General features: G+C 51.2%; 10 protein-coding genes across 10 annotated transcripts; 5 read left to right on the top strand and 5 right to left on the bottom strand.

Moving 5' to 3' along the window:
• Nucleotides 1-749: 749 nt before the first annotated feature.
• YALI1_F04980g (uncharacterized protein) lies at nt 750-1,871 on the top strand (the record flags this gene model as incomplete). The annotated part of the gene is made up of 1 exon (XM_504951.3): nt 750-1,871. One exon carries the CDS (start codon nt 750-752, stop codon nt 1,869-1,871), a length of 1,122 nt encoding a protein of 373 aa, XP_504951.3.
• A 1,379-nt stretch (nt 1,872-3,250) lies between these two features.
• Nucleotides 3,251-4,927, bottom strand: YALI1_F04938g (uncharacterized protein; the record flags this gene model as incomplete). The annotated part of the gene is made up of 1 exon (XM_504950.3): nt 3,251-4,927. The coding sequence occupies one exon, from the start codon at nt 4,925-4,927 to the stop codon at nt 3,251-3,253; it is 1,677 nt and encodes a 558-aa protein (XP_504950.2).
• A 1,787-nt stretch (nt 4,928-6,714) lies between these two features.
• YALI1_F04920g (uncharacterized protein) lies at nt 6,715-7,290 on the top strand (the record flags this gene model as incomplete). The annotated part of the gene is made up of 1 exon (XM_066094481.2): nt 6,715-7,290. The coding sequence occupies one exon, from the start codon at nt 6,715-6,717 to the stop codon at nt 7,288-7,290; it is 576 nt and encodes a 191-aa protein (XP_065950553.2).
• Nucleotides 7,291-8,580: 1,290 nt separating this feature from the next.
• On the top strand, nt 8,581-11,353 carry YALI1_F04895g (uncharacterized protein; the record flags this gene model as incomplete). Its single annotated transcript, XM_068283236.1, has 2 exons — nt 8,581-9,187; nt 9,234-11,353. The coding sequence occupies 2 exons, from the start codon at nt 8,581-8,583 to the stop codon at nt 11,351-11,353; spliced, it is 2,727 nt and encodes a 908-aa protein (XP_068139337.1).
• A 1,097-nt stretch (nt 11,354-12,450) lies between these two features.
• On the bottom strand, nt 12,451-12,713 carry YALI1_F04860g (uncharacterized protein; the record flags this gene model as incomplete). Its single annotated transcript, XM_068283235.1, has 2 exons — nt 12,451-12,636; nt 12,687-12,713. The coding sequence occupies 2 exons, from the start codon at nt 12,711-12,713 to the stop codon at nt 12,451-12,453; spliced, it is 213 nt and encodes a 70-aa protein (XP_068139336.1).
• Nucleotides 12,714-12,873: 160 nt separating this feature from the next.
• YALI1_F04855g (uncharacterized protein) lies at nt 12,874-13,270 on the bottom strand (the record flags this gene model as incomplete). The annotated part of the gene is made up of 2 exons (XM_068283234.1): nt 12,874-13,116; nt 13,172-13,270. The coding sequence occupies 2 exons, from the start codon at nt 13,268-13,270 to the stop codon at nt 12,874-12,876; spliced, it is 342 nt and encodes a 113-aa protein (XP_068139335.1).
• Nucleotides 13,271-13,581: 311 nt separating this feature from the next.
• Nucleotides 13,582-13,899, bottom strand: YALI1_F04849g (uncharacterized protein; the record flags this gene model as incomplete). The annotated part of the gene is made up of 2 exons (XM_068283233.1): nt 13,582-13,792; nt 13,838-13,899. The coding sequence occupies 2 exons, from the start codon at nt 13,897-13,899 to the stop codon at nt 13,582-13,584; spliced, it is 273 nt and encodes a 90-aa protein (XP_068139334.1).
• A 62-nt stretch (nt 13,900-13,961) lies between these two features.
• On the top strand, nt 13,962-16,109 carry YALI1_F04848g (uncharacterized protein; the record flags this gene model as incomplete). Its single annotated transcript, XM_504947.3, has 1 exon — nt 13,962-16,109. The coding sequence occupies one exon, from the start codon at nt 13,962-13,964 to the stop codon at nt 16,107-16,109; it is 2,148 nt and encodes a 715-aa protein (XP_504947.1).
• Nucleotides 16,110-16,916: 807 nt separating this feature from the next.
• YALI1_F04818g (uncharacterized protein) lies at nt 16,917-20,270 on the top strand (the record flags this gene model as incomplete). The annotated part of the gene is made up of 1 exon (XM_504946.3): nt 16,917-20,270. One exon carries the CDS (start codon nt 16,917-16,919, stop codon nt 20,268-20,270), a length of 3,354 nt encoding a protein of 1,117 aa, XP_504946.3.
• Nucleotides 20,271-20,865: 595 nt separating this feature from the next.
• Nucleotides 20,866-22,470, bottom strand: YALI1_F04763g (uncharacterized protein; the record flags this gene model as incomplete). Its single annotated transcript, XM_504945.3, has 1 exon — nt 20,866-22,470. The coding sequence occupies one exon, from the start codon at nt 22,468-22,470 to the stop codon at nt 20,866-20,868; it is 1,605 nt and encodes a 534-aa protein (XP_504945.1).
• Between the last annotated feature and the right edge of the window lie 928 nt (nt 22,471-23,398).

Raw genomic sequence — 23,398 nt, 5'->3', positions numbered from 1 at the left:
GGGCAAGGAAAAAGGGGAGGGGGGCGGAGAATGGAGAATAGAGAATGAGAATGGAGAATGGAGAATGAGAATGGAGAATGGAGAAAGCTGAAAGGAGAAAGGAGAAAGGAGAAAGGAGAAAAGAGAAAGGAGAAAAGAGAAAAGAGAAAGGAGAAAGGAGAAAGGAGAAAATGGGGAACGGGAAAAAAGAAATGTAAAAGGCCAAGAAAAAGACCAAAATCGGGTTTTCAAGCGACGGCGGATTAGTTTATTTGGATCCGAATATTTGACTCATTCGTAGGATCATTTCTGTGTATTTCTTTTTGTCCAAGGTCTCCGAAAAGGGGATTCTGGGGGCAAAACAGTCGGTGATGGTCCTACATAATGGTGATAAATATTTGTGACAGTATCATTAAATGTGAAAGTAATGCGAACCAGTTTCCAGCTGCAGTCAGATCGACTATCGAGTAGCCCAGTTGTACTGTCGTACTGTGGCGGCACTTAATTGTTGTTGTTTTTTGTCCTCTTTCTTTTCTTTTTGACGTATTTACTTTTCCGTATTTATTTTCCCGCATTTTCCATTTTCTTTTCTTTTCAATTTTCTTTTCTTTTCAATTTTCTTTTCTTTTCAATTTTCTTCTCTTTTCAATTTTCTTTTCTTTTCATTTCTTTATTTTTCACTATTTCCATTTAAACTTTCTTGGCGTCGCCAAAGTTACATTTGGAGGTGCTCTACCACGACCTTGCACCACCAGCAACGAACCTCGACGATGGAATATCCCGATCTCGATCGGCTTCGGGTGACACAGCGTCCGTCGCGGCTGCAGTCGCTGACTCTGCAGAGTATTTTGGCACAGACGAAACGACCAACGGCGTTTTTCATCACCATCTCGCTGATCGAGGTGGGCCGAGAAGTGCTCAAAGAACACCTGGACCACATGACGGCGGATCTGAAAGAGCATCCGGAGCTCAAACAACATCGTGGAATGGCCACGAGCTACGTGGCGCTGGAGCGGCTAGTGTGGCTGATCCAAAAGGTGAATCAGAGCATCCAGCAGAAGCCGCAACTAGCGTCGGAGAGCGAGGAGGAGCTGATGCAGAACATGAGCTGGTTTTCCGAGACTCTGGAGCAGGTCGCACGCATGTACGCCGCTTGCACTGACGAGCTCATGGACGCGGTCGTCGTCTGTTCGATCACCATCTACATCCACGCCGCCTCCCTGCCCAACGTGGTGCCCATCTTGAGCTTTGAACAAGAGGAGTCGGGCGAAACGGCGTCGGCGGACCTCGTCAGCATCGGCAAAAGCGTCACCGACCTCGCAGAAAGCATGGACGGAGTATACACCCTGCCTATTTGCTGGGATCGCGAACAGACGTTTTTCTTGCCGCGCGAGGAAGACATGTGGAAAATCTGGCACTTTGCCGACTCGGAGAGCAAGGCCGTGATTGGATACGAGCTGCTACGATTTAGCAAAACGTATATTGCCGTGGTGGAGGACGGTTCCTTTGACAATATGGCAACTTGGGCCCTCAAGGCTCCGGAGCTCATGAGATTGTGCAGAAAGCGAAACCCATACGCTCTGTTGCTCTACTGTTACTATCTTGCTATCATGTACTTTGGCTTGCCTTTGTTTGACAAGTTGAAGCGGGTGGAAATGGACATTGTGGATATCTGTGAGCAGGTGCCTGCCAACTTTCGACCTCATCTCGATTGGCCGTTGGAGATTTGCTGTAGCGAGAGGGACTCGAGCGGAGAGTATGAGTCTTTTATGGAGGGCAGATTGCGACAAAAGTTTCTGAGACCGGGTGAGGAGGAGGGGTTGGTTAGAGGAAGGCCGGATGAGGAGGGAGTTTTGAGGGAGGGAGTTGGGGTTGGGTTGGTGGCCGATTGATTACTCGAGCGAACGAGCGAACGAGTGAACGAGTGAAGCGAGTTGAGCATTACGGTCCGAGTTGAGCATTACGGTCCGAGTTGAGCATTACGGTCCGAGTTGAGCATTGCGGTCCGTGTTGAGCATTACGGTCCGAGTTGAGCATTACGGTCCGAGTTGATCGAGATCGAACTGTGAATTACCGAAGGATCTGAAACGATTAGCTTGCTTGCTCGCTAATCTTCGATTAGTAGACTGACAAAAAGTCGATCGCCAGCTCCAGATGATACGCCGGCTTTTCACGACTCGCTGGCTTCAATACCATCCAGCATGTCTACAATCATTACCATCCCTAGTCGATTGCACGACTCATGTCTGCTTTTGACTGGAGATACTGGCAGCCTTGTCACAGCTACTGTCCCTGATTTGTTCGACAAGGTGGAAATATGGATATGGTGCTGGTATGTGGCTAGAGAATGCCACTGTTCGGTCGGAGTACCGATCTTCGGTGCCGTTTCGTTTCATACATAACTATCGCCGCCTCAGGTTATCGTGACAAAAGTCACTCATCATTATACAAGTACAAGTTACATAGACACACTAATAATAAGTAAATGCATTGGGTAATTATATAAATACACTTACTTAACTCTTAACTAACCCTGTAATAATTCCAACTAGAATTCCAACAAAGTTTGGTCCGGTGATTGTACAAATGTGGTCCAACTTCGGAAATTTGAATGGTAAAAGATGATATTCCTCCATCTTAGTCTAGAAAACAGCTATTTTCTATCGATTGGTATCGGTTTGATATCTCTGAGGCTTTTGGAAGATTGAATTAGAACCCCCAGCACCAATTTTTGTTCAACTAAAGTGCAGTTAGAACCTTCAGTATGGATAAAATTGGGCTCGCTCTAGTTTCGCTCATGTCAATGGTGTGTCTACAATGTATTTGTGTTTCGATATCGTTTGGATCCTGGAACGATTCTCCGTCGAGAATACACACTTCAATTTAGTCAATGATACATGTGTGACATTTTTTTTATTTTTTTACCCTTTTTTTAAAAAAAATATTTATTTATTTATTATTATTTATTTTTATTTTTTTTTTTTTATTTTTTATTTTTTTTTTTTATTTTTTATTTTTTTTTTTATTTTTTATTACTTCATCCTCATACCACAGATAAGTGTTAAGTGGAACGGTAAAAAGTCATGTTCTAGAGGTTTAGTTAGTGAGATGATGTCGTTTTCATCGGTTAATTCCTCCAATGGTTTCACGGTCTCCTTGTCATGTCATAATTCATTAAGTCTAGTTAGAATAAATAATGGAGTAGTAATGGAGTACTCCTTATCTCTATCGTCTTGTAGAAGGAGTCTCTCGTCTCATCCCTCACAAACTCTTACTGCTCCTCCAACTCCCCCATTTCCTCCTGCTTCACTTTGGCAGCCAACAGGTTCGGTCTCTCCGTCTTTCTCCACACCGCAAAGTACACGAAACCAAACAGCACCACCAACCATCCCAGCAAAGGAACAGCATAGTATGGTAGCTGGCCGTTGTGTTGGGGAGGAGGGATCATGGGGAAGAAAGTCATAAACAGCTGCAGCACCAGAAACACCAGAGTCACAATCATAGGAGAAGAGTACTTGTCTCGAGACCAGTTCTCCAGTGGGTTGGCATGCAGATAGAGCAGTCCAGCGGCCACAAAAATGTTGATAATCGTGCCGGGATAGGTATACATGTCGATGATGATTTCATAGACCTCTCCAGCAGGAGGCAGTACCAGAACCACCACCGTAATGAGCCAATGAAGCAGGAACGCTGCGGCGGGAGTTCCAAACGGCTTGAGCGACGTCCAGAAGGACGTAAACGGCAAAATGTGATCCTTGGCTACCTCATAGTTTACAATTCCATGAGCATAAGACACTGCCAGCACATTTCCAATGTTTGAAAGCGACACGAAAAAAGGAAGAGCTCTAGCCGCTAGTGAGTGTCCGTACACACGGGTGAAGAATTCGCCCGCGACAATGACTCCCGAGTTGGCAATGTCGGTCTTGGGAATCACCGCAAAGTAAGCCAGATTGCAGAGAAAGTACAAAACTGTCACAATGGAGATTGCCGCGGTTCCTGCGCGAGGGAGGGTGTAGGAGGGATTTTTCACGTGTCCCAGCACGTAATTGGCGTTCTCCCAGCCCTTGTATGAGTACGCCACTCGAAGTAGAGCAATGGCCAGGGCGTAAGGAGAGCCAGAAAGACCAGGGGACACGGTATGGTCGATTTCCCATAGGTTTGAGAAGTTGTGGGGTTTGTCTGGAATATCGACAAAGTTGAGGACAGCCAGGGCCCCAGAGAAGACAATAAGAACGAGCACCAGGACTTTGAAGACGCCGAGAATGTTACTGAGACGGGTGCTCAGTCTGGGGGCGGTGGCGTGGAGAAGGCATGCAAAGGTGACCGCCAGACAGGCGACCGATCGGACGGCTCCGTCGGACGGGTCCTCGAGTCCCACGGCGTACAAAATGTACTTTCCAAACGCGTAGGCGTTTCCGGCCGAGAATCCGGTCATGACGATTTCCGTGCCGAAGATGACGGTGGACAGAAATCGCGGTTTACGGTAGACTCGTTCCAGGTAGTTTTTTTCGCCTCCCGACTTTGGAATTCGCAGTCCAAAGTCGAGGTAGACGCTGAGGCCCGTGAAGGCCAGAACTCCTCCCAGAACCCACAGCACCAGAGAGATGCCGACCGAGCCGGTGAGTTGGTAGATGCCTGAGGGGGTGGAGAAGACTCCAGTTCCGATCATTTTGTTGAGAATGAGCAGGGCTGTGCTGGAGAGCGACAGGGTGTGGAGCTGGGCCTTGTCGGAGATGGGTTCATTGGTTGCTGTGTTGTAGCCGGCACCCAGGTCCAGTTCGGTCACGTCGCTGACTCTGTACGGGTCTAGCAGCGGCGATGTTTCTGCCGACCGGGGCTTGGAAACCGAGTCGGAGCGCATGTCGGTGAGCGGTATGGCGATGGAGGACGATAGGTCGCTGTCAAACGGCCCATCTTCGTCCTCATATACTTTTGGGCTGTGGCTCATTTTTTTTTAGGCTGATTGATAAGACAAGGTTAATATAATATGTATGACGTGATGACTCGGGTTTGGGACCGATGGCGTGCTTGGACCAATGAGCGTGGCGAATGGATGTCTGTTTGGAACGGGGACAAAAAATGCGACCAATTCCGGGTAAATCAAATCGGCCATAAATGGGCTCCGCCAATCGTTTCCGATTTTTTCCGGATTTTTACCGCCATTATCCAGCTCTGGCGAGCTGTCGTCGGACTCCGTCCACCGGCCCGTGTCATGGAAACGCCGTGCATAATGTCTGCAAACATCACATGTCTGAGATGACTCAAGATGCGGGGAGGAAGAGTTGCGGTCTCTGGAGAAGGGGAGGTTGAGAGATTCGGAGCAGTTTTTTTTTGTTGTTGTTTTTTTGCAAATAATCGGAGTTTCTAAGCAATCTCGAACGGCTCCAATTGCGTTTGATTACGTCAAAACTCGGCATTATTCCAGTTGTGGCTTTGAATGCTACCCTGAAGGTTGTAAAGGGTGAGTCGGGGAGTTGGGGAGGGTAGATATCTCGGGATGTGGACGAGATGGAGCAATTCCGAAAAGGTTATTCTGGTCGTTGCAACGGAAACTGCTCGTCTTTGTATTTTGGTCTTAATATCTTGGGAATTGGTCGAGTTCAACTGGCCCTTCTGTCCTCGTACAAACAATTTTAATTCACTTTAATGGTCCAACTAAATTTAAAACATTGCAAACTAAAATTAAGATTTATTAACTAAATTCAGGACAGTACTCTAACACAGGTTATTATAAAAATAAAATAAAATAAAATAAAAACATAGCATACAACCCAACCACTCAAAACCAACTCTCTCCTACTCTCCACCCAGTGCTACAGTGACCAAACTGATTTGCTCAAGTGAGTATGTCTGATCGTTCCATGTGTCACGTGAATCATGAGAGATACCAGAAACAGATTCCACCAAAAAACCAGACCCAGATACCGCACAAAAACCCACTCATCCGCAACACGAGAACGGAGATACCCCGGGATTTTTGTGTCATCAGAGACTGACGTGTGAAACCCGACTAGTTAGTCTCTGTGTCTCCAGATTGTGTGGCACCAGAGACTGTGAAACCCGACTGGTTACCCTCAGTGTGATACCACCGCTAACACAGTGTCATCTCGCAACACAGACAGCCACGCTCAGAGAAGCGACTTCAAACAACCAACCTACTTTCAACCAAACTACACTTATGCCCAGAGTCCTTCAATCGCTCACGGCTCCCGTCCCAGTCGCCACTCGATTGGGTCGCCCACTGAACTCCACCAGAGGTTTCTGCCATCCAGTGGTTATCAGCCTACCGCTGGATCTTCTCAGAAGTCGTCCCCCCTACAGACTGGCTACATTGACGGTCTATATTCGACCAAGGCCTCATCCCGGCCTTCTGAATCCCATTACCCTTTCAGCCCAGACCACTATCAGGGAATCCAGCTGGACGAGAATGGCCGAGTTGTGGGAACAAGCCTGTCATTAACAACTCCTCCAACTCCCTCTGGCCCAAGCTACCAGGGCGATTTCCAAAAATACTCACATCAGGAGACTCCTGCGCATCTCCCCTTTGAGCCACAGTCGTCTTCGCTGACCCGGCCCTATCAGTCCCGACACTCGAGTCTGGGCCTTGGACAGCCTGTCAGCTATCTACAGAGTCTTTCCTCGGCTCAATCTCAGAGTCGCAAACGTCACTCTCTACCCGCTCCCTCTGTCGCCCCCCTGCCTGAGGATGGAGGCCCCATTCCGGACGGAAAAGTAATGGACGACCCACACGCCATTGACGCTCACGATCTTTTCTGGGCCAAGACAATCACACCCGAGTTCCACAGTGTCGTCGAGCGGAAACGAAAGGAGAACAAGATCGACAGCTACAATCCCTTTGCAACATTCAACCAGTGGAACGCTTGTGCTGTTTACGAGCGCAAAAACAAGCACACTCTGCCACAGTACAAGGTGCGCAAGCTGGCGGACGGCACTCGCGGCATTTTGAAGTACGCCGTTGAGAGCAAGGTCCCTGAGCACCTGCGGTGTCTTCCCTCTTCGGAGTTGCTGAACTCGTGCTATGATTGTGGACAGAGAGGGGAACATGCTGCGACCTGCGAGTTCCATCGCGAGGTTGGCGATGAGAGTTATGTTCCCGTCAGTGGCGATCCTGAGAATCGGAAGCGGAGGTGCGTGGGAGGTGGGGGCAGCAACACTTTTGCTGCAGATTACAACTACAAAGACCCATCTGAGAACAAGGAGGACCACTTTGTGACCAAAGCCTGGGACACAGTCAAGTGGAATGTGGTGAAGCGGCCGATTATGGCGATGCGGGCGAGAAGAAGGCGATAGAACTAGGAGGGTGGGGGGAAGACCGAACTATGATCGAGAGAGCGATCAATTTCAGCCCATAGAACTATCCGTAGCGACTGCGGCAACTACGCGTCATGATGAGTGATACGGGGTGGGGTCGTTAATGTTTTGCTGCAGTTGAGCTCTGTGCTGAATGTGATGGTATTCAGTGAAGTATCTTCATAATTAATGGGGTATATATAAAGTGTGTGTTTTAGGGGCGGTTTCAGTGGTATATACCTGTTTCTATCAGAAGCAGTCTTTGCTTGTTGATGGTAAATATGGATAGTTAAAATAAAAAATAAAAAAACAATAGAGACTTGTTGGTTGTGTCTACCTTATGTTTTTTTTCGCCGTAGTCTCAGAACTGTCTCAGAACTGAGTCTGTACAACAGTTGGATCAGGTGGGTGAAAAGATGGTCGATTGACTGGATGTTGGTGATTGGTGATGATCACGTCTTTGAGACTCTACTGTGAAATTTACAGCTCATTTTGATCAAAACTGGTTGGTTTTGCATCACATGAGTGCGCAGGAGTTTTGATAGTTGCAGGAGAGGAGGTGAATGGGGAGAGGTTGGAGAATGTGGTTGATTTTTCCGAGAGTCTCAGAAATTTGGCGGCATGTTTAGATCGTTGAGATTTTTGTGATTTTTCCAATTTTTTCCCTTTTTTTTTTCTGATTTTTCCTCATTTTCTCCATTTTTCCCCATTTTTTCCGATTATACACCCATGAACGTCCTGTTCCACATCTCCAATATTTCACCACCGGGTCTCGAAACTTTATTTACGCCGTACAATAAATTAGGGTGTTTTGGCGCGATGGAGGATCGGTTTAAATGGTAATTCTGGGGAGATAGAAATCCGCAAAATTATTACTTTCAAAGACAATGTTGTGTTATATTTAATGTAATTTTTCCCACATTTTTCCCCATTTTTTTCACTTTTTCAGGGTCTATTTCAACTTCTACCTGTATAACCGTATAACCGCACGTCGGATGTACTGTACTTGTACATAGAGCCAGATCAGAGGGCTCAGAAAAGGCGCTCGCTGGGTGTAAAAAGCAGAAAAAAATGGGTTAAACACATATTATAGCGATTTCATATTTCTTTTCCTTGCCCAATTTATTTTGCCGTCCAAAAAAGTGCCCTTTTTCGACCCACAGCTCCGGCACCACTCCTCCCATCCATTCCACCTATCCTACCCTAACCCTAACGAAAGAAACACGTCAGATACAGTTGTTACACCGACACACAGCACACATACATTGTCATCCTACACCACTCCCCACAATGTCAGCGCTCAGCTACAAGAAAAACGACGACATTGAGTCGGGCGCGCTGGACAAGATGACCGTGTACCAGGAGTGTCAGCGGGCGTTTGCCGAGTCGCCCATCAACGCGCGAAAGTGCCGAAAGCTGCTGGCCAAGCTGATCCACCTGCTCACCATCGGCGAGACCTTCAGTGAGTTTGAGGCCACGGGTCTGTTCATCGCCGTGTCCAAGCTGTTCCCCCATAAGGACCCGTCGCTGCGGCAGATTGTGTATCTGGCCATCAAGGAGCTGGTGCCTCTGTCCAACAACGACGTGATTATGGTCACCTCGTCCATCACCCGAGACGTGCAGGGCTCGTCGGACCTGATCTACAAACCCAATGCCATCCGAGCACTGGCGCGGGTCATTGACGGCTCGTTTGTGCAGGGCATTGAGCGGCTGATGAAAACGGCCATTGTCGACCGTCACACCTCCGTGTCGTCGGCCGCCCTCGTGTCGGCCTACCACCTGCTCCCCATCGCCAAGGACACCATTCGCCGATGGGCCGCCGAGGTCCAGGAGGCGGTCACGTCGCAGAAGAACTTCCCGGCGGGTGACCCCTGCCCAACTACGCCCCGGCCCCGCCGTGCTGGCCCCCTACCACGCCCTGTCGCTGCTGTACGAGCTGCGAGCACACGACCGAATGGCCCTCATCAAGCTCATCCAGCAGTTCTCCGGCGCCTCGGCCCACCTGCAGTCGCCCAACGCCAATGTCATGCTCATCCGATTCATCGCCAAGGCTGCCAACGACGGTGCCCACCGGCAACAGCTCGTGGCCCTCCTGGAACGATATCTCGGCCACAAATCCGACATGGTCGCCCTCGAGGCCGCCAAGGCCGTGCTCACCCTCCGAGACGTGAGCCCTAAGGAGGCCGCCTCCGCCATTGAGTCGCTGCGGGCCTTCCTGGCGTCTCCTCGAACCATTGCCCGGTTTGCAGCCATCCGAATCCTCAACCGGTTCGCGATGACCAACCCCGGCGCCGTGGCCGTGTGCAACGCGGAGATCCAGCCCTTGATCACCGACTCTAACCGGTCCATCGCCACCTACGCCATCACGGCGCTGCTCAAGACCGGCAATGAGGCCTCCGTCGACAAGCTGGTCACCCAGATCAGCGGGTTCATGTCCGACATCACCGACGAATTCCGAATTGTGGTCATCGATGCTGTCCGGTCGCTAGCGCTTAAGTTCCACGCTAAAAAGTCTACCATGCTGCAGTTCTTTGGCAACACCCTTCGGAACGATGGTGGCAGTGCCCAATACAAGGCTGCCGTGGTTGCCGCGCTGTTTGACATGATCCGGTACGTGCCCGACTGCAGAGACACCGCCCTCGGCATTCTGTGCGAGTTCATCGAGGACTGCGAGTACACCGAGATTGTTGTTTCCGTCTTGCATACTCTCGGACAGGAGGGCCCTGCCGCCGCCAACCCCACAGTGTACATTCGGTACATCTACAACCGAATCGTGCTTGAAAACGCTTTCATTCGAGCAGCTGCTGTCTCTGCACTGGCCAAGTTCGCGCTGGTGGATGACACCTCTGTCAAGAAGTCCGTCAAGGTGCTGCTGGAGCGATCTCTGGAGGATGAGACCGACGAGGTGCGAGACCGAGCTGTCATTGCGCTCAAGCTGCTCGAGTCTGGTGACCAGGCCCAGGCCAAGGCATACATTTCGCCCGAGTCGCGATTCTCTCTCCCCATTCTGGAGCACAAGCTGGCTCTGTATGTGACTGGGTCCGGTGCCGACTTTGACACGCCCTTTGACATGTCCTCTGTGCCTCTCATCACCGACCAGGAGGCCCGAGAGGCTGCTCTCAAGGCACACAGAGAGACCACCGAGGCCACCCCTGTGGTCAACGGCGGAGCTGGAGGACCCACCCCTGCTTCTGCGGCTGCTGCCACCACCGCCAACCTGGCGTCCAAGAGCAATTCTCACGAGGCCGCTATCCAGCGTGCCGAGAAGTACGCTGCCGAGCTGGCCGCTATTCCCGATCTGGCAGCCTTTGGCACTCCTCTCAAGTCTTCTCTTGCGGTGGCTCTCACCGAGTCCGAGACTGAGTTTGTCGTGACTGCCATCAAACACATTTTCCCCAGCCACGTGGTGCTGCAGTACGACGTGCACAACACGCTTCCCGACGCACAGCTCAGCAACGTGTCAGTGGTGGCGTCTATTGAGGACGACAGCGAGGAGCTGGTGGAGGAGTTCATTCTTCCTGTGGACGAGCTTGGTCCCGATTCTCACGGCACCGTCTACGTGGCCCTCGAGAAGACCGAGGACCATCTTGCTGTTGCATCGTTTGAGAACATTCTCAAGTTCACTCTCCATGACATCAACAAGACCACCGGCGAGGTGTCTGAGGACGGCGACGAGGACGAGTACCAGATTGAGAACCTGGTGCTGGGTGCTGGCGACTACCTCGAGGGTGGCTTCATCGGCTCGTTTGACCACCTGTGGGACGAGCTGGCCAACACCGAGGCGGTTGACACTGCCACTCTGTCCGAATACAAGGGTCTGGAGGAAGCTGTCCAGTTTCTCATTTCACAGCTGTCTCTCACTCCTCTGGAGTCGTCTGATGAGGTCACCTCGGCTTCCACACATACTCTGAAGCTGTTTGGAAAGACTCTGACTGGCGAGAAGGTGATTGTGCAGATCAAGATGGCCGCCTCGCAGCGAACAGGAGTTGTGGTGCAGTGCAAGGCTAGATCGGGTGATGAGGAAGTGGCCGAGTTGGTTGCTGGATTTGTGGGCTCGTTGTAAGTGCGTCTTTGTTAATGAGCGAACAGGCCAGATAAGTGGCCTTTGGTTAGTAAGATATATAGTGAAGGATTATTGCAAGTTTGGTGTAGTAGGTGTGATTGGGCTCTGTGGATGATGATGGCTAGAACGTCCACGTGAAGGGCTGAGGAGCATGCTTTAGGAGGATGATTCAGCTAGGGAACCTGCTCAAAAGGATGATTCATTGTTTCTATCCAATTCAAGTCCATTTCAACTGATTCTATCACGATTCAAGTTGTTTTTATCACGATTTAATGTGATTCTGTAATGTCACTCTGATAAGACCAATATTCCGCGAATTGGAGTTGTCCGAGTGAGATGCAGTTGAAAACTATTAGAGGCTTCTGGGCATGACTAGAATCCGATACCACCTTAGTAAAGTGTATTCGACATACTCTTAATCTGTAGTCTCAGGAAGCGAGAACAGTTCAAACTGACTTCAGCTTGTGACACCAATTAACCACATCCACACACAAACACCACGCCGAATTGGAGACAGAACATGATTGCGTCCGCCGCTTTGTTGTGTTTGTGTTGTTGGATTTGGGGCGAGTGATGTGAAGGAAGAAGAGTCGAAAAGCGCGAGGTGGGTGTTAAAGTAGAGTCGCCATAGTGTGGTAATGATGACTGGTCATATATGCATGTTTCCAAGTAAAGTTAAGTAAAAAGGGAGGACATTTTTTTTGCTATTATGGCTACGGAATGGAATTTTTGTATGACAAGAATGATAATTTATTACATGTTTTCATAGTCCTCGTTTCCAGCTACATTTCTATACAACTTTTACTTCTTCACCACCTCTGCAACATTGGATTTGAACCCCCAGTAACTTTTTCCTTTAACAAATTCCCAACTATAACTAATCCAACTAGCCTCGTTAATTGTATGCTTCCATCTCGCTCAATAATACTCGGATTGCCACCACGAGAGTTGCTTTCGCTTCGGAATCGTCCGCTCTCTAAAATGGGCCCTTCTCCGATGTCTGCACATTTTCCCGGGACTATGTGCGCCGTATCGTTTGCTCTCGCGCTCGCATCCGTCGTTTCCCAGCAACGATAAGCCCGATATTAAAAACAGACCTAATCTGATGCGCATAAAATAGACTCTGGGGATCCTGTGACTGGAGTGTCCGGATCAGACGGCAGGAAGATACGTCTTTGGAGATTGCGGAGAGACGTCCAAGTCATGTGACACGCGGAGGGGGGGAGGGGGAGAATTGGGTCACGTGACCGGCCCCATGGTCGCCCTCTTTGCCTTTTTTCTGTCTCTTTTTTTGGTCCTTTTTCCGGCTCACGACACCGTGGCTTTCGGTGACGTAATCAGAGTCTAAAATGCACCTCATGTTCTGATAAAGACTCTGATAGCAGATAATGTAGGCTGTGCGTTTGGGGGGAGACTTGAGGGGTTACCTTATATATGGCTAAAAAAATCGGGGGCAAAAAAGCATTAAAATAATGAAAAAGGGCCTAAAAATATTTTATAAATATTTTTAAAAAAAACCGCTAGTAAATTCGAAACGCCGCTGGTAAATTCGAAACGCCGCTGGTAGATTCGGCTAGGGAAACTCCCCCCGGACATTCTTTTTCTGCCAATTTCCCGCAATTTCCCCTTTCAATCTCGCCATTCCACCTTCCCTTATGAGTCATGTCTGTCACTGGTGCTACAAGTAGTGCAAGTACTGTACGTACATACTGTACATAGATTGTAGTAGGTGGATACCGACAGTGACGGATACTGGGTGGATACTGGGTTGTTGGCGGGAAATGGGTCTGCTGCAATCAAACTGTTTATGAGTCACACATGCTTCTTCGTCTCCCTTTCTCTCTCTCTTTCCCGCTCCAGTCTATACGCCATGTGGGTAAATAACTCGACGCCACCTGCTCCTGTAGCTCCTGTCATACTGCCCCTTATAGAGACGTTGTATCTTAACGTTATCAGAGGTGATTTCTCATGCAAGGGTTTGGTTTGATTACCGGCGCGGGCGGGCGCGAGCTGGGCGGTGGCCACGTTTTGTGTCTGGTTGGCGGGCAGTGGTACCGGGTCAGCAGACGGGTTTGGCAAGTAGCGGCGGTTTGCGGTAGCAGGGAGGCAGTATCACGAGACTGGCTCCGTTCACGTGACAATCCCTCGTAGTGCGTCTGGGCTGCAAGGCCATGTTGATGTGGGCCTGAAAGTAGGTTGACTGGCCAAACCTCCTACTATTATTCTGGTTATTGACTCACTCGGAGCAACTGCCCTGTGACGAGACCGCCGGCCGTTTTTTTCTTCTCTTCTTTGCGAGTGGCACAAACAGACGGACACAAACAGACCGACACACGCCGCTGACACCAGACACACTCTTCTGTGGCGTCACCTCCAGACCGGTGACACACACACAAGCACAACTGCGGACACGAACACGGACACAAACAGCACAAACAGCTCAAACAGCTCAAACAGCTCAAACAGCTCAGCAGAAGAGCTCACCACAAACACCACAAACACCACAAACAGCTCAGCACAAACAACACACCACACCACAAACGCATTCTGGTGTCCAGACAACAGCTGCTAGACACAACAGCACTCACAAGTCGTAGACACAACCAGCATGTCGTTCCAAGGCACGTCGTCCGGGTCGTCGCACTCATCCAAGTCGAAACTCAACCAGGTGGTGCAAAACTTTTTCTCCAAGGCCACCCAGGTGGTGGTGCAGGCGCGTCTCAACCCCCGGCTGCGTGAACAGCGCCAGAGCGGCGACAAACACAAACTCAACAAATGGTTCAATCTCGAAACAGACGAGCTGGAGGCCTACCGTGAAGATCTCAAGCTGTGGCGAACCATCGACATCTACAACATGGACAAGATGCCTCCCGTGGTCGTGGAGACCTATCTGGACATGCGCCATCTTTCGCCCAACCAGACGCTGGTGCTAGAAGACGCCTTTGGCAAACGGTGGAACGCCAGCTTTGGAGGAAGGAAAACAGAGGTGGTGCTGGAGCGGTGGGTCATTGAGATTCAGAGACCCGACCCCCAAGCAGGAGGAGCTACAACGTCCCCAGCGTCGTCCACAGAGCTCCCCATGGCCTACAAAAAGTGCATCTTGCTGTTCCGCTCTCTGTACACTTATTGTAGGCTGCTGCCAGCGTGGACGCTGCAAAAGCGGCTTAGCAAAAGCAAACTGAGCACCAGTCCGCTGCGCATCGGCTGCAGGGTGCTTAACGGCTCACAGCCCATCTCTTCGCGTGGGCGGGTTGGCTTGAGCAAACTCATAGCTGGGAGCTCCGAATCCCAGCATCTCCAGACCTTTTCGTTCGACCCCGTGGAAATCCCCTCGGGCGTCTTCAAGATCAGCGTGAGCTACCGGGTCAACTGCAACTTTGCCGTGGACGACTCGGAGGCCATGCTGTCATCACAGTTCCTGCGCATCGACGAGGAGAAGCCCGTGGTGCCCCCCAGCCCGCCGGTCAAACACCCCTCCATGGCGGCCCCCAACTTGCATTACATCACGGGCCTGCCACGGAGACATTCGCATTCTCAGGGCGTGGGAGTGAGTGGGGCGGCCATTGTTCCCACCTCTGTGTCATCTGTCACAGACTACATGGAGAGGAGAAGGAGCAGTGGCGCTAGTGGAGTTGGAGCAACTGGAGGGGGTCTTGCTGGCACCTCTGGAGGCTCTGGCGGAGTGAGTGGAGGAGTTAGCGGCGGATCTGGAGGCTCAGGGGGCTCTGGTGGCTGGGGAGGTGAAGAGGGCTCGCCTGGTCCCGCAGCGACCTCGGCTAGCCCCTCCACACCTCCCTTTGCGCGTGTCCCCTCATCCTCCTCCCTTGCGGCGCTCCGAATCCCCCGCAGAACTATCTCAAACTCGTCCACGTCCTCCACCAATAACGCACGGGTGGTCACCACGCCTGGGTACACGCCTTCGGCGTACGAACAGGCGATTTCGTCGTCCGGAGGGTCGTCACGTTCCGGGTCCGTGCCCAAGTACTCGTCATCGTTCGGTACAAGACAGTGGAACCGTTCAGGCTCGATCAGCAGCACGCGGCGTCGAAACTCAATGCTGGTGGGCTCGGCTGAGTCGGCCATGTCTTCGGGCTCCTCTCTTATGGAACCTGGATCGGGTTTTATCGACATTGAGGATCCCACCGACGTGTCCGACTTTGTCAAGATGGTGGACTCGATCAAACCCGGGTCCCCGTACTCGCTGCCGTCTCCCCGCAAGGGCAGCGATCCTTTGGCGCGGTTCCAGCAGCTCAAGGGATCGCACGCGGGTATTGCCGACAGCATCACGTCATCAATCTACCACCACCAGCCCAGTCCTCCGTACGTGCGGTCCAAACTGAGCGGCGAGGCGAACCTGGAGGCGATTTCAAGCCTTCCCCGGCCCGTGACGGTGCCTCCATCGCCTCGCAAGCTAGAGACGCAGATGCAGCCCATTTCGCTGGCGGACCAGCATACCAGCGAGTACCATCAGCTGCAGCAGCGGACCAGTGCCCGTCCCCAGGCTCATTCGTACTCTGAGCGTGACCAGCTTGATAACTCTCATTACAAGGCGTTGGAGCGATATGATCTTGTAGGAGCTTCTCCAAGCGTGGTGGGCTCTAGATATTATACCGAGCACGACCGGGGACGAGGCGAGAAGCGATACTCGGTGGCTCCATTGCCGGGTCTAGAGTTTGACGAGGACGATGATTTGTTGTTTGCCATGAGTGATATGGCTATGGGGGATTCGGCTTCTGGAGGAAATGTGAGGACATAGTCTTGTGTTTCCGAGCACACCTCCTAAAAGATGATGGCATACACTACCAGAGTACCAACACCAGCAGAGGACATAACTTATATCAATGACACATACTTATTATATTTATACGATTTACAGAAGGGAGATATGCCACAAGTGTAGGCAGTACATACTGTACTCGTAGGAAGACCTTGAAGGGCACTGACCCCTGAACTAGCAACGACCCATATCGGCACCCATGACTCAAAATGGGTATCATTATTATCCGACTGCGGGGGGCTCTGTACTAATATATGTAACTAGCTGTTTTCTTGTCTACACCATCAGTTGTTGACATTTCTTTATCCTACGTCACGTGAACATATCACCACCACGGAAGGTTTCGGGGCCATATGGGGAAAACGGGACGGCACTTTGTCGTTTCATTGGTACGGATATTTGTTGATATTTTTACATTGAAATACTTTCCCGACTCAGGGCTATCTTTTGGTGTAAAAAGTTGTTTGGTGGCATGTATATTGGGTAAACTGACTTCACCAGTCTCAGAGATGAGTGTAGGTCTGCTTTTTCGATACCAACGAGGAGGGGAATCACGTGAGCAGAGCAGAGCAGCCACCATTTTTACAGTCTTATTCCAGTGCTGCATCACTGTAGACACTCTTTCAGGAGACTCTGATTTTATCTGCTATTTTTCCACATTTTTTCCGATTTTCGGCCGGATATTTCACGCTTCCGATACGCCTGCATTAGGCTGCATGATATCGCAGATTCACACCCCAAGTCACACTACTACTACACTACAATACAACACCCTTTCGTCCAACTATGAGCATAGCCAACACGGTGAGCGTGGACTCGGTATCGCATGCTCTGGCGTGCGAGCTGTCTGCTGACGGGTCGGTTTTGGCGGTGGCTTTTGTGGACAAGTCGGTGCGTCTTTTCATCCGACAGGACGACTTGTGGACCCGGCAGATGACGCTCTTTCACAATGACGGAGCCGTGGAACACATGAGATGGCTAGAGTGGGTTGCGAAGGACGCAAGTCCGACCTTGGCGATTTCGTCAGGCCAGGAGGTGGCCATCTTTGAGCCCTACAACCGGGTTTCTCCCGTGACCAAAATCTCGGCCCCGTTTGTGGTGTGCGGATTCAGCCAATCAGGGGACTATCTCATGGTCTGGGGATGTTCCAACACGATTCTTTTTCAAAAGTGGAAAAACTACGACACGGAAGCAGAGGTAGCCCAAATCCTGGTACCATTGCCCTCGTCGGTGGGATGGCCCCTGGCAGCCCCTTTCCAGCAGTATCGTGACTTTCTGACGGTCGGAAAACGCAATGCAAGCATCTCCGCATGGTCTATAGTGGACCATATGCACGAGTCACGGGTTTGCATGCCTGTGTCTTTGTACGAGTCACGGTTGACAGACTCGGCCTATGGGCCTGGCCTGTTGGTGGAAAAAATCGGGTCTTCGCACTGGGTGGTTGTGCAAAAGAATGGATGGACGCTCGTCAAGTGGGAAACAGAAGATGACGAGCCTGGCATCCACCAGGAGATTTCTGCCGACTTGGAGGGCGTCAAACAGGTGATTGTGACGGACCCCAGTGCCAAGTCGCCGTCTTTCGGGTTTGTGACCAAGAAACACACCGTTTTCTGGGTCTCCAACGGCCATTCCCAGCTTGTGGATGCTCCTGAAGGTGCATCTACGCTCGACTGCTGTTTCTATGACTGCCAAACAAGCAGGATTGTTGGTTTGTTTACAGAAAATGGGGAGACACTGACAGACAGTATCAATGTGTCTCAGTGGCCGCTGACTTGGTCTGGAGAGAAGCGTGCTATTCAGGTGACGAAACAAAAGGAGGAAGAGATTGAACACCCCTTGGCAGATGTTCTAAACATCAATCTCAATCAAAACGGTGATGTCTGCGCCACTAGTACCCACATTGACTCGGCCACGTCCCTTATCGGCCTCTCAAACGGCTCGATTGTTCATTCTGAGTCGGGCAAGACAATCAGAGGTTTCACAGGACCGATAATCCACTTGTTCGAGTTGGCTAAAGAGTTCCGAGTGGCCAGTCTTGTAGCTGCAGGTTCTGCCGCGGCTGCAGCTGTGTCAGTGGGCGTCCCGTATGCAGCTGCGCCTCCCAGAAGCTATATTGCTGTTTCTGGGTCGTCTGAAGTAGGAATCATCGACTCCCAGGGCCAGCTCAAGTACATGGTTCCAGGCAACCATGCAGCTATCACCAAGCTGGTCACCTACGTGAACCTTCCCAACGTGCTTGGAGTCAAGTATCTGGATGGCAGTAAGCGTCTGTGGAGCCTGGAGACCAACGCAGAGTTCTCTGACAAGCTGAGCGCTGAGAACTGGGAAATCGAGCTGCATTGCTTGTGTTCTTCTGGGGAGGATGGCCAGATGTTCGTCGACTCACGAGACAGCGGCCTTGAGAGTGCTGGCTCTTGGGCTGTTAACTTGGAGCCTCTTCTGAAGAGTGGGAATTACGTACAGGTTTGTCGGTCTATTTTGGCTTCAATTAGTCCACAGATTGAAGATGGAGACGATGACCCCTTCTATTTGTTGCTGGCGGGCTTGCCTCCCTCAAGTACAGTTTCTGGCTCATTGTCAACCTGTGGAGCATGGGTTTATGATAATGGACTGCTTTCCGTGTCACATGACTTGACAGCAGTGTTCCTACCAATCGTTGCAGCCCTGGCTGACACAGTTTACGAAGCCCAGGAGGGTAAGAGGCTTCAGCTGACTACTCTGAAGCCATTGACCTCTGTTAAAGGGTTCCTGACTCCCTCAGCTACAGCTCTAGCTCATACAGCAGTGCACAGCTCGTCGCGACTGAAGAGAGCAGCCAAGCAGTGTCTACAGGCCTTCTTTTCGGACTTGCGATACGACCAGGAATCGCTGCTTATCTCCATCTACAGTGACAATAGCAACCTGCTGTTTGACCCTGCAGACCCCACTTCTTCCTGTATCTCGCTATACATCATTACAGCTATTGCACGGGTGACTGGATTGCCAGAGTACACAGGTCACGTGTGTCAGGTGGTGCGCAATGGCATGGAAACGGACTCTGTTCTTATCCAGCAGTCTTCTCTGGACTGTTTGCATCAGCTGTGGCCCTCGTTAAAGCCTGGACTGGATCACATTGTCGATATTGAAGCTGTGATTAGCTGTTTGGCTCGTCATGCCCATTTGTCGTCTGATTGCTGGTCTGTCATCAACAGAGTGACTCGTTCCAACGCTCCTTTGTTGATCACTGCTCTGGTGTTTCTGCTGGAGAACCTCGACAAGCCGTTAGTTGTGCGAATCACAGCTATCGATGTGCTTTCCAGCTTCTTCAGCCACACCCGAAAATCCTCCTCCATGGACATGTTTGTGCCGTTTGTGATGCACACTGCTTGCAAAATGCTGAATCCGGACTTGCTGCGTCACTCGACCCTCCAGAGAGGCGTTTCTCTGCAGTCCAAGGTCACAGCTCTACTGTCTCAAATCACACAGACATTTCCGTACATTGTCACGTTCCATAAGCCCAGTCAACGTCTGGCTGTGGCTATTTATCCTACTGCCACTGCTGTGATGATTGAAAAGAATGTGTCTCGACGAAGATCTTCTCTGTCTGAACTCAACAGAGACCTGGATATTAAGGTCACCGACACCTGTTCTCTGATTGTCTACGACTTGAGAATCGGCTCAGAGTATGCCTATCTTGACCCCCAGGAATTCAATTCCAATCATGCTGCTCCGGTGTGGGGCCTGGTCTTTTCTCCGGATGGAAAAATGGTTGCTGGACTCACGGGAATAGGGTCTAATAGCGTCCCTGGGCCCGATTTCGACGGAGAAACACGTGTCGTCGTTTGGCAGATGGAAACCCATGGAGGCACCTTCTCTTCGCTGTTCGGTAACTCCGCAAACTCTTCCCATTCCTCCCAGGGGGTCTACTCTGAATCAGTCAAGTTTGGCAAGTCAAGAAACGTCGTGGAGAGACAGGTGGAGATTCTGCTCTATGCCAGCGTGGGCAAAATTGGATACAGGGATAAACAGACGCCGAGCTTTGAGCCGGCAAAGGTGGAGAGCCTGGGGAAAGTCAAGAGCGACGGTTTGAGGGTCACGTGGGTCTCGGAAACGGTCCTGGTGGTACAGGGAGAGGGGGTGAAAAAGAAGGTGGTCATCTGAACAACCTGAGCAGATCCCAGAATGTCGACCTATCAGCAGATTGAACGAAGCCATGTGTGTGCTCTGCCTCATGCACAAGTGTCTGTCTGACTCATTGGCACATGGACAAAGCCTGTGAGACAAGCGGAAGTACTCCTGCACTGTATGACTGAATGTGAATCACTACAGGTACTGTATGTACTGTACAGTACTCGTACAGTTAAGTAGCACATATGCATATCGATGAGTGCGACTGCGACTGCTTGTTTGGGATGCTCTCTACTGGCAGTACAAATTGGACCGGTACTTGCTTTGGCGTCATGGGATCCTTTGCGTTATGAGATTCCACCCCATTGTCTGTATCGAGAAAACCCATTAATAAAGGAATATATAATCTTCATCCAGAGTCTGAAGCAAATGTTGACCCACTGACCCGTATACATCTGAACTCTCTCACTATTCGTATTCTCTTATTACAATTAACTATACACGTTAGTATTTAAATAAACATGGCTGTAGCCGAGAAGCGACCCTGCCGACTTACACCTCGATGTTCTCCGGGAGAACATATACCTATTTCCAATTTGAACCAGGAGCGAACTTCTTCAGCTTTCGCTTACTGGAACGTTGACAGGACACCATCCACGTCCAACTCCGTCAACACGACGCCACTCTCACTGCACTTTGCCTTGTTTCGCAGCTCCGAACACAGGCCCTCGATGTCGATATCGCCAAACTTGGGATGCGACGTGATACGGTCCCACACAGCGGTGCAGTTCATGAGCGTCTTGGGCTTGGAGAACATGAGCAGGTCCTCATCCTCCTCCTTCTTGACTTCGGGAGCACCACTTCCCTGTCCGTTGTTGACACCACTGTGTGTAGCGCCCATGGTAGACAGAGGCTTGCCAGAAATAACGTCGCTGCTGGAATGGGGGTCCAGAGGATCAAACATGGATGTTTCTGTCGTGAGCTCGGGCAGCGAAAAGTCGTCCAGATGTGCCGTCTCGGAAACGGGGTCTCGGTACGACATAAAGTCCATGTCGAAGGGCATGTCAAACAGGAAGTCCGATCCGGGAAGATCAGAGCCGGCTGTAGCGACAGATGCAGACAATTGAGGAGGGGCAGTTGTGGAGGAGGTAGGAGTGGATACAGAGGGCTGGCCTGCCGACTGCTGAGTGCTACCCGGTGCAGCTGCGGACGGTACCACCGTGTTGGAGGTTGTGGGAGATGCACTGGCTGTGGCGGATCGCTGCAGCAGCTCGGCCTTGTTTACACAGGCCTTGGAGAGCTCAGCACAAAAGTCAACAGCATGGGGGTCGGGCTTGCCGTTCATGGCAGCGATGGTAGCACCCAACAGGGGCTTCTGCTGGCTCACACTTCCACTCTGGCTCTGGGGCGAAGTGTATGCCGAGGGGTTGGTGCAGGGAGACTGGTTGCACGAGGTTTGAGATGCAGGAGAAGTGGTGTCGGAGGCCACAGATGAGGGCTTGCGCTGCAAGTAGCCTCGGATCTGCTCTCGTTGCAGTTGCTCGCGTGCCTCTCGCTCCACATCGGTCGGCTTGGGCACGTTGTACGAGGGGAACTCGAACGTGAACGGTTTGGACGACATCTCCGGGATGGGAGCCGAATGCACGTTTGAAGCGGGTGCTCCGGCTCCAGAGACTCCAGAGGCTCCCGAAGTGCCGGCAGGCTTCTCACGGTAAAGCTTGAGCTCGTTCTGAAGCCGCTGGACCTGGAAGCGCAGGAACTCGTTTTCCGAGTTTTTGGCTGCCGTCTCGCCCTCGAGCTGAGATATTTTGGTTTCCAGGTCGCGCAGATGCTTTTCCTTTCGCTCTCTGAAGGCCCTTTGGGCAGCCCGGTTCTGAGCCTTGCGTTTGGACGCGGGGATGGTGGTTTCGGGCTTTCGGCCGGGCTTTCGGGGCTTCTTGGGGTCGGCCTCACCGTCATCTCCTTCTGGAGACTCGTCGTCGGCGCCTCCGTCACTGGTGGACTCTCCCGGGGACATTTTTCGCTTCTGTGAGTCGTTGTCCAGGGTGTATGACGACGTCGAGTAATCCGAGACGGGGAGGGGCCCTCCAGGGGTCAGGTCGATAGGCTGTTGTTGCTGCTGCGGGGGCAGGGGCTGGTTAAGGTCGTATTGGGCGTAGTCAAACTCCTGTTTGAACGGAGGCATGGCCATGGACGCCGGCATGGCACCAGGAATGTTGTAGTCTGAGTACATATCTAGGTGAGGTGGCTGTGGTAATCAAAAAAAAAAAAAAAAAAACCACGAGCTGGAATAGTGCTGTTGTTGCTGGTATGACTTTATTATGCAGTGGATGCTGTAGACACAAGAAACAGTAGTGCGTCGGTTGGAACGGTTCTGTGTCGGTTGGAAAGGTTCTGTGTCGGTTGGAGTGGTTCTGTGTCGGTTGGAGCGGTTCTGTGTCGGTTGGAGCGGTTCTGTGTCTGCGTGTCGAACTTGGTGGAAGGGCAGTGTTCAATGCTTGTTGGTTGTGTTCAGTCTGATGTCTGATGTCTGGACTGTCTGAGTGGTCGCTGTCGGTCTGTGTGCGATCGTTCGTCGGTCTGTGTCACTCTCGGAGGAACTTTGTACGTTGAAATCGTCGACTGGGTCGTTCAAGTTCGTCGTACAGTGATTAGCGGCTTGTCAGGGTTCGTTGGTGGACAACGTTGCACTTTTATCTCAAGGCAGGACGGTTTGAGTGGCGAATGAAGCTTATTTGCGGGAGTACCTGGTGACTTCAGCAGAAGCGACGATGGAGGTGAAATGCGGGGGTTTTTGACGGGGAAAACGGCCAGAGATGGTTTCGAGGGCTCGGAAAACCCATATGTGTCTTCAAAAGCGCAAAAATCCGCCTCCTGCGCCCTCTTTTCTGCCACTTTGCACAATCCGCACCATCTGAAACCCTCCCAAAATCTGACACCTAAAGATGTTTTAGCTTTCAAACCGTTCCAGAAGCAACCGCGGTGTTGAGTCAGTGGCTGAGGTCTTTACGGCTGCGGCTACTGTATGAGTACTTGTAGTTGGAGAGAAACGACACCTGGAGTCCGCCAAAAGAGCTCGAATGGAGACATTAATGCCGCAAACAGCTTCGCGGGCCCGAGAGCTTCAAAATGATACAGCTTGCGGTCTTTTCCGCCCGTCC

The sequence above is a fragment of the Yarrowia lipolytica genome, chromosome 1F (assembly GCF_001761485.1).
Source record: "Yarrowia lipolytica chromosome 1F, complete sequence".
NCBI lineage: Eukaryota > Fungi > Ascomycota > Dipodascomycetes > Dipodascales > Yarrowia > Yarrowia lipolytica.
Note: the sequence above shows the minus strand (reverse complement) of the source record. Positions and strands in the feature narration are given on the sequence as shown.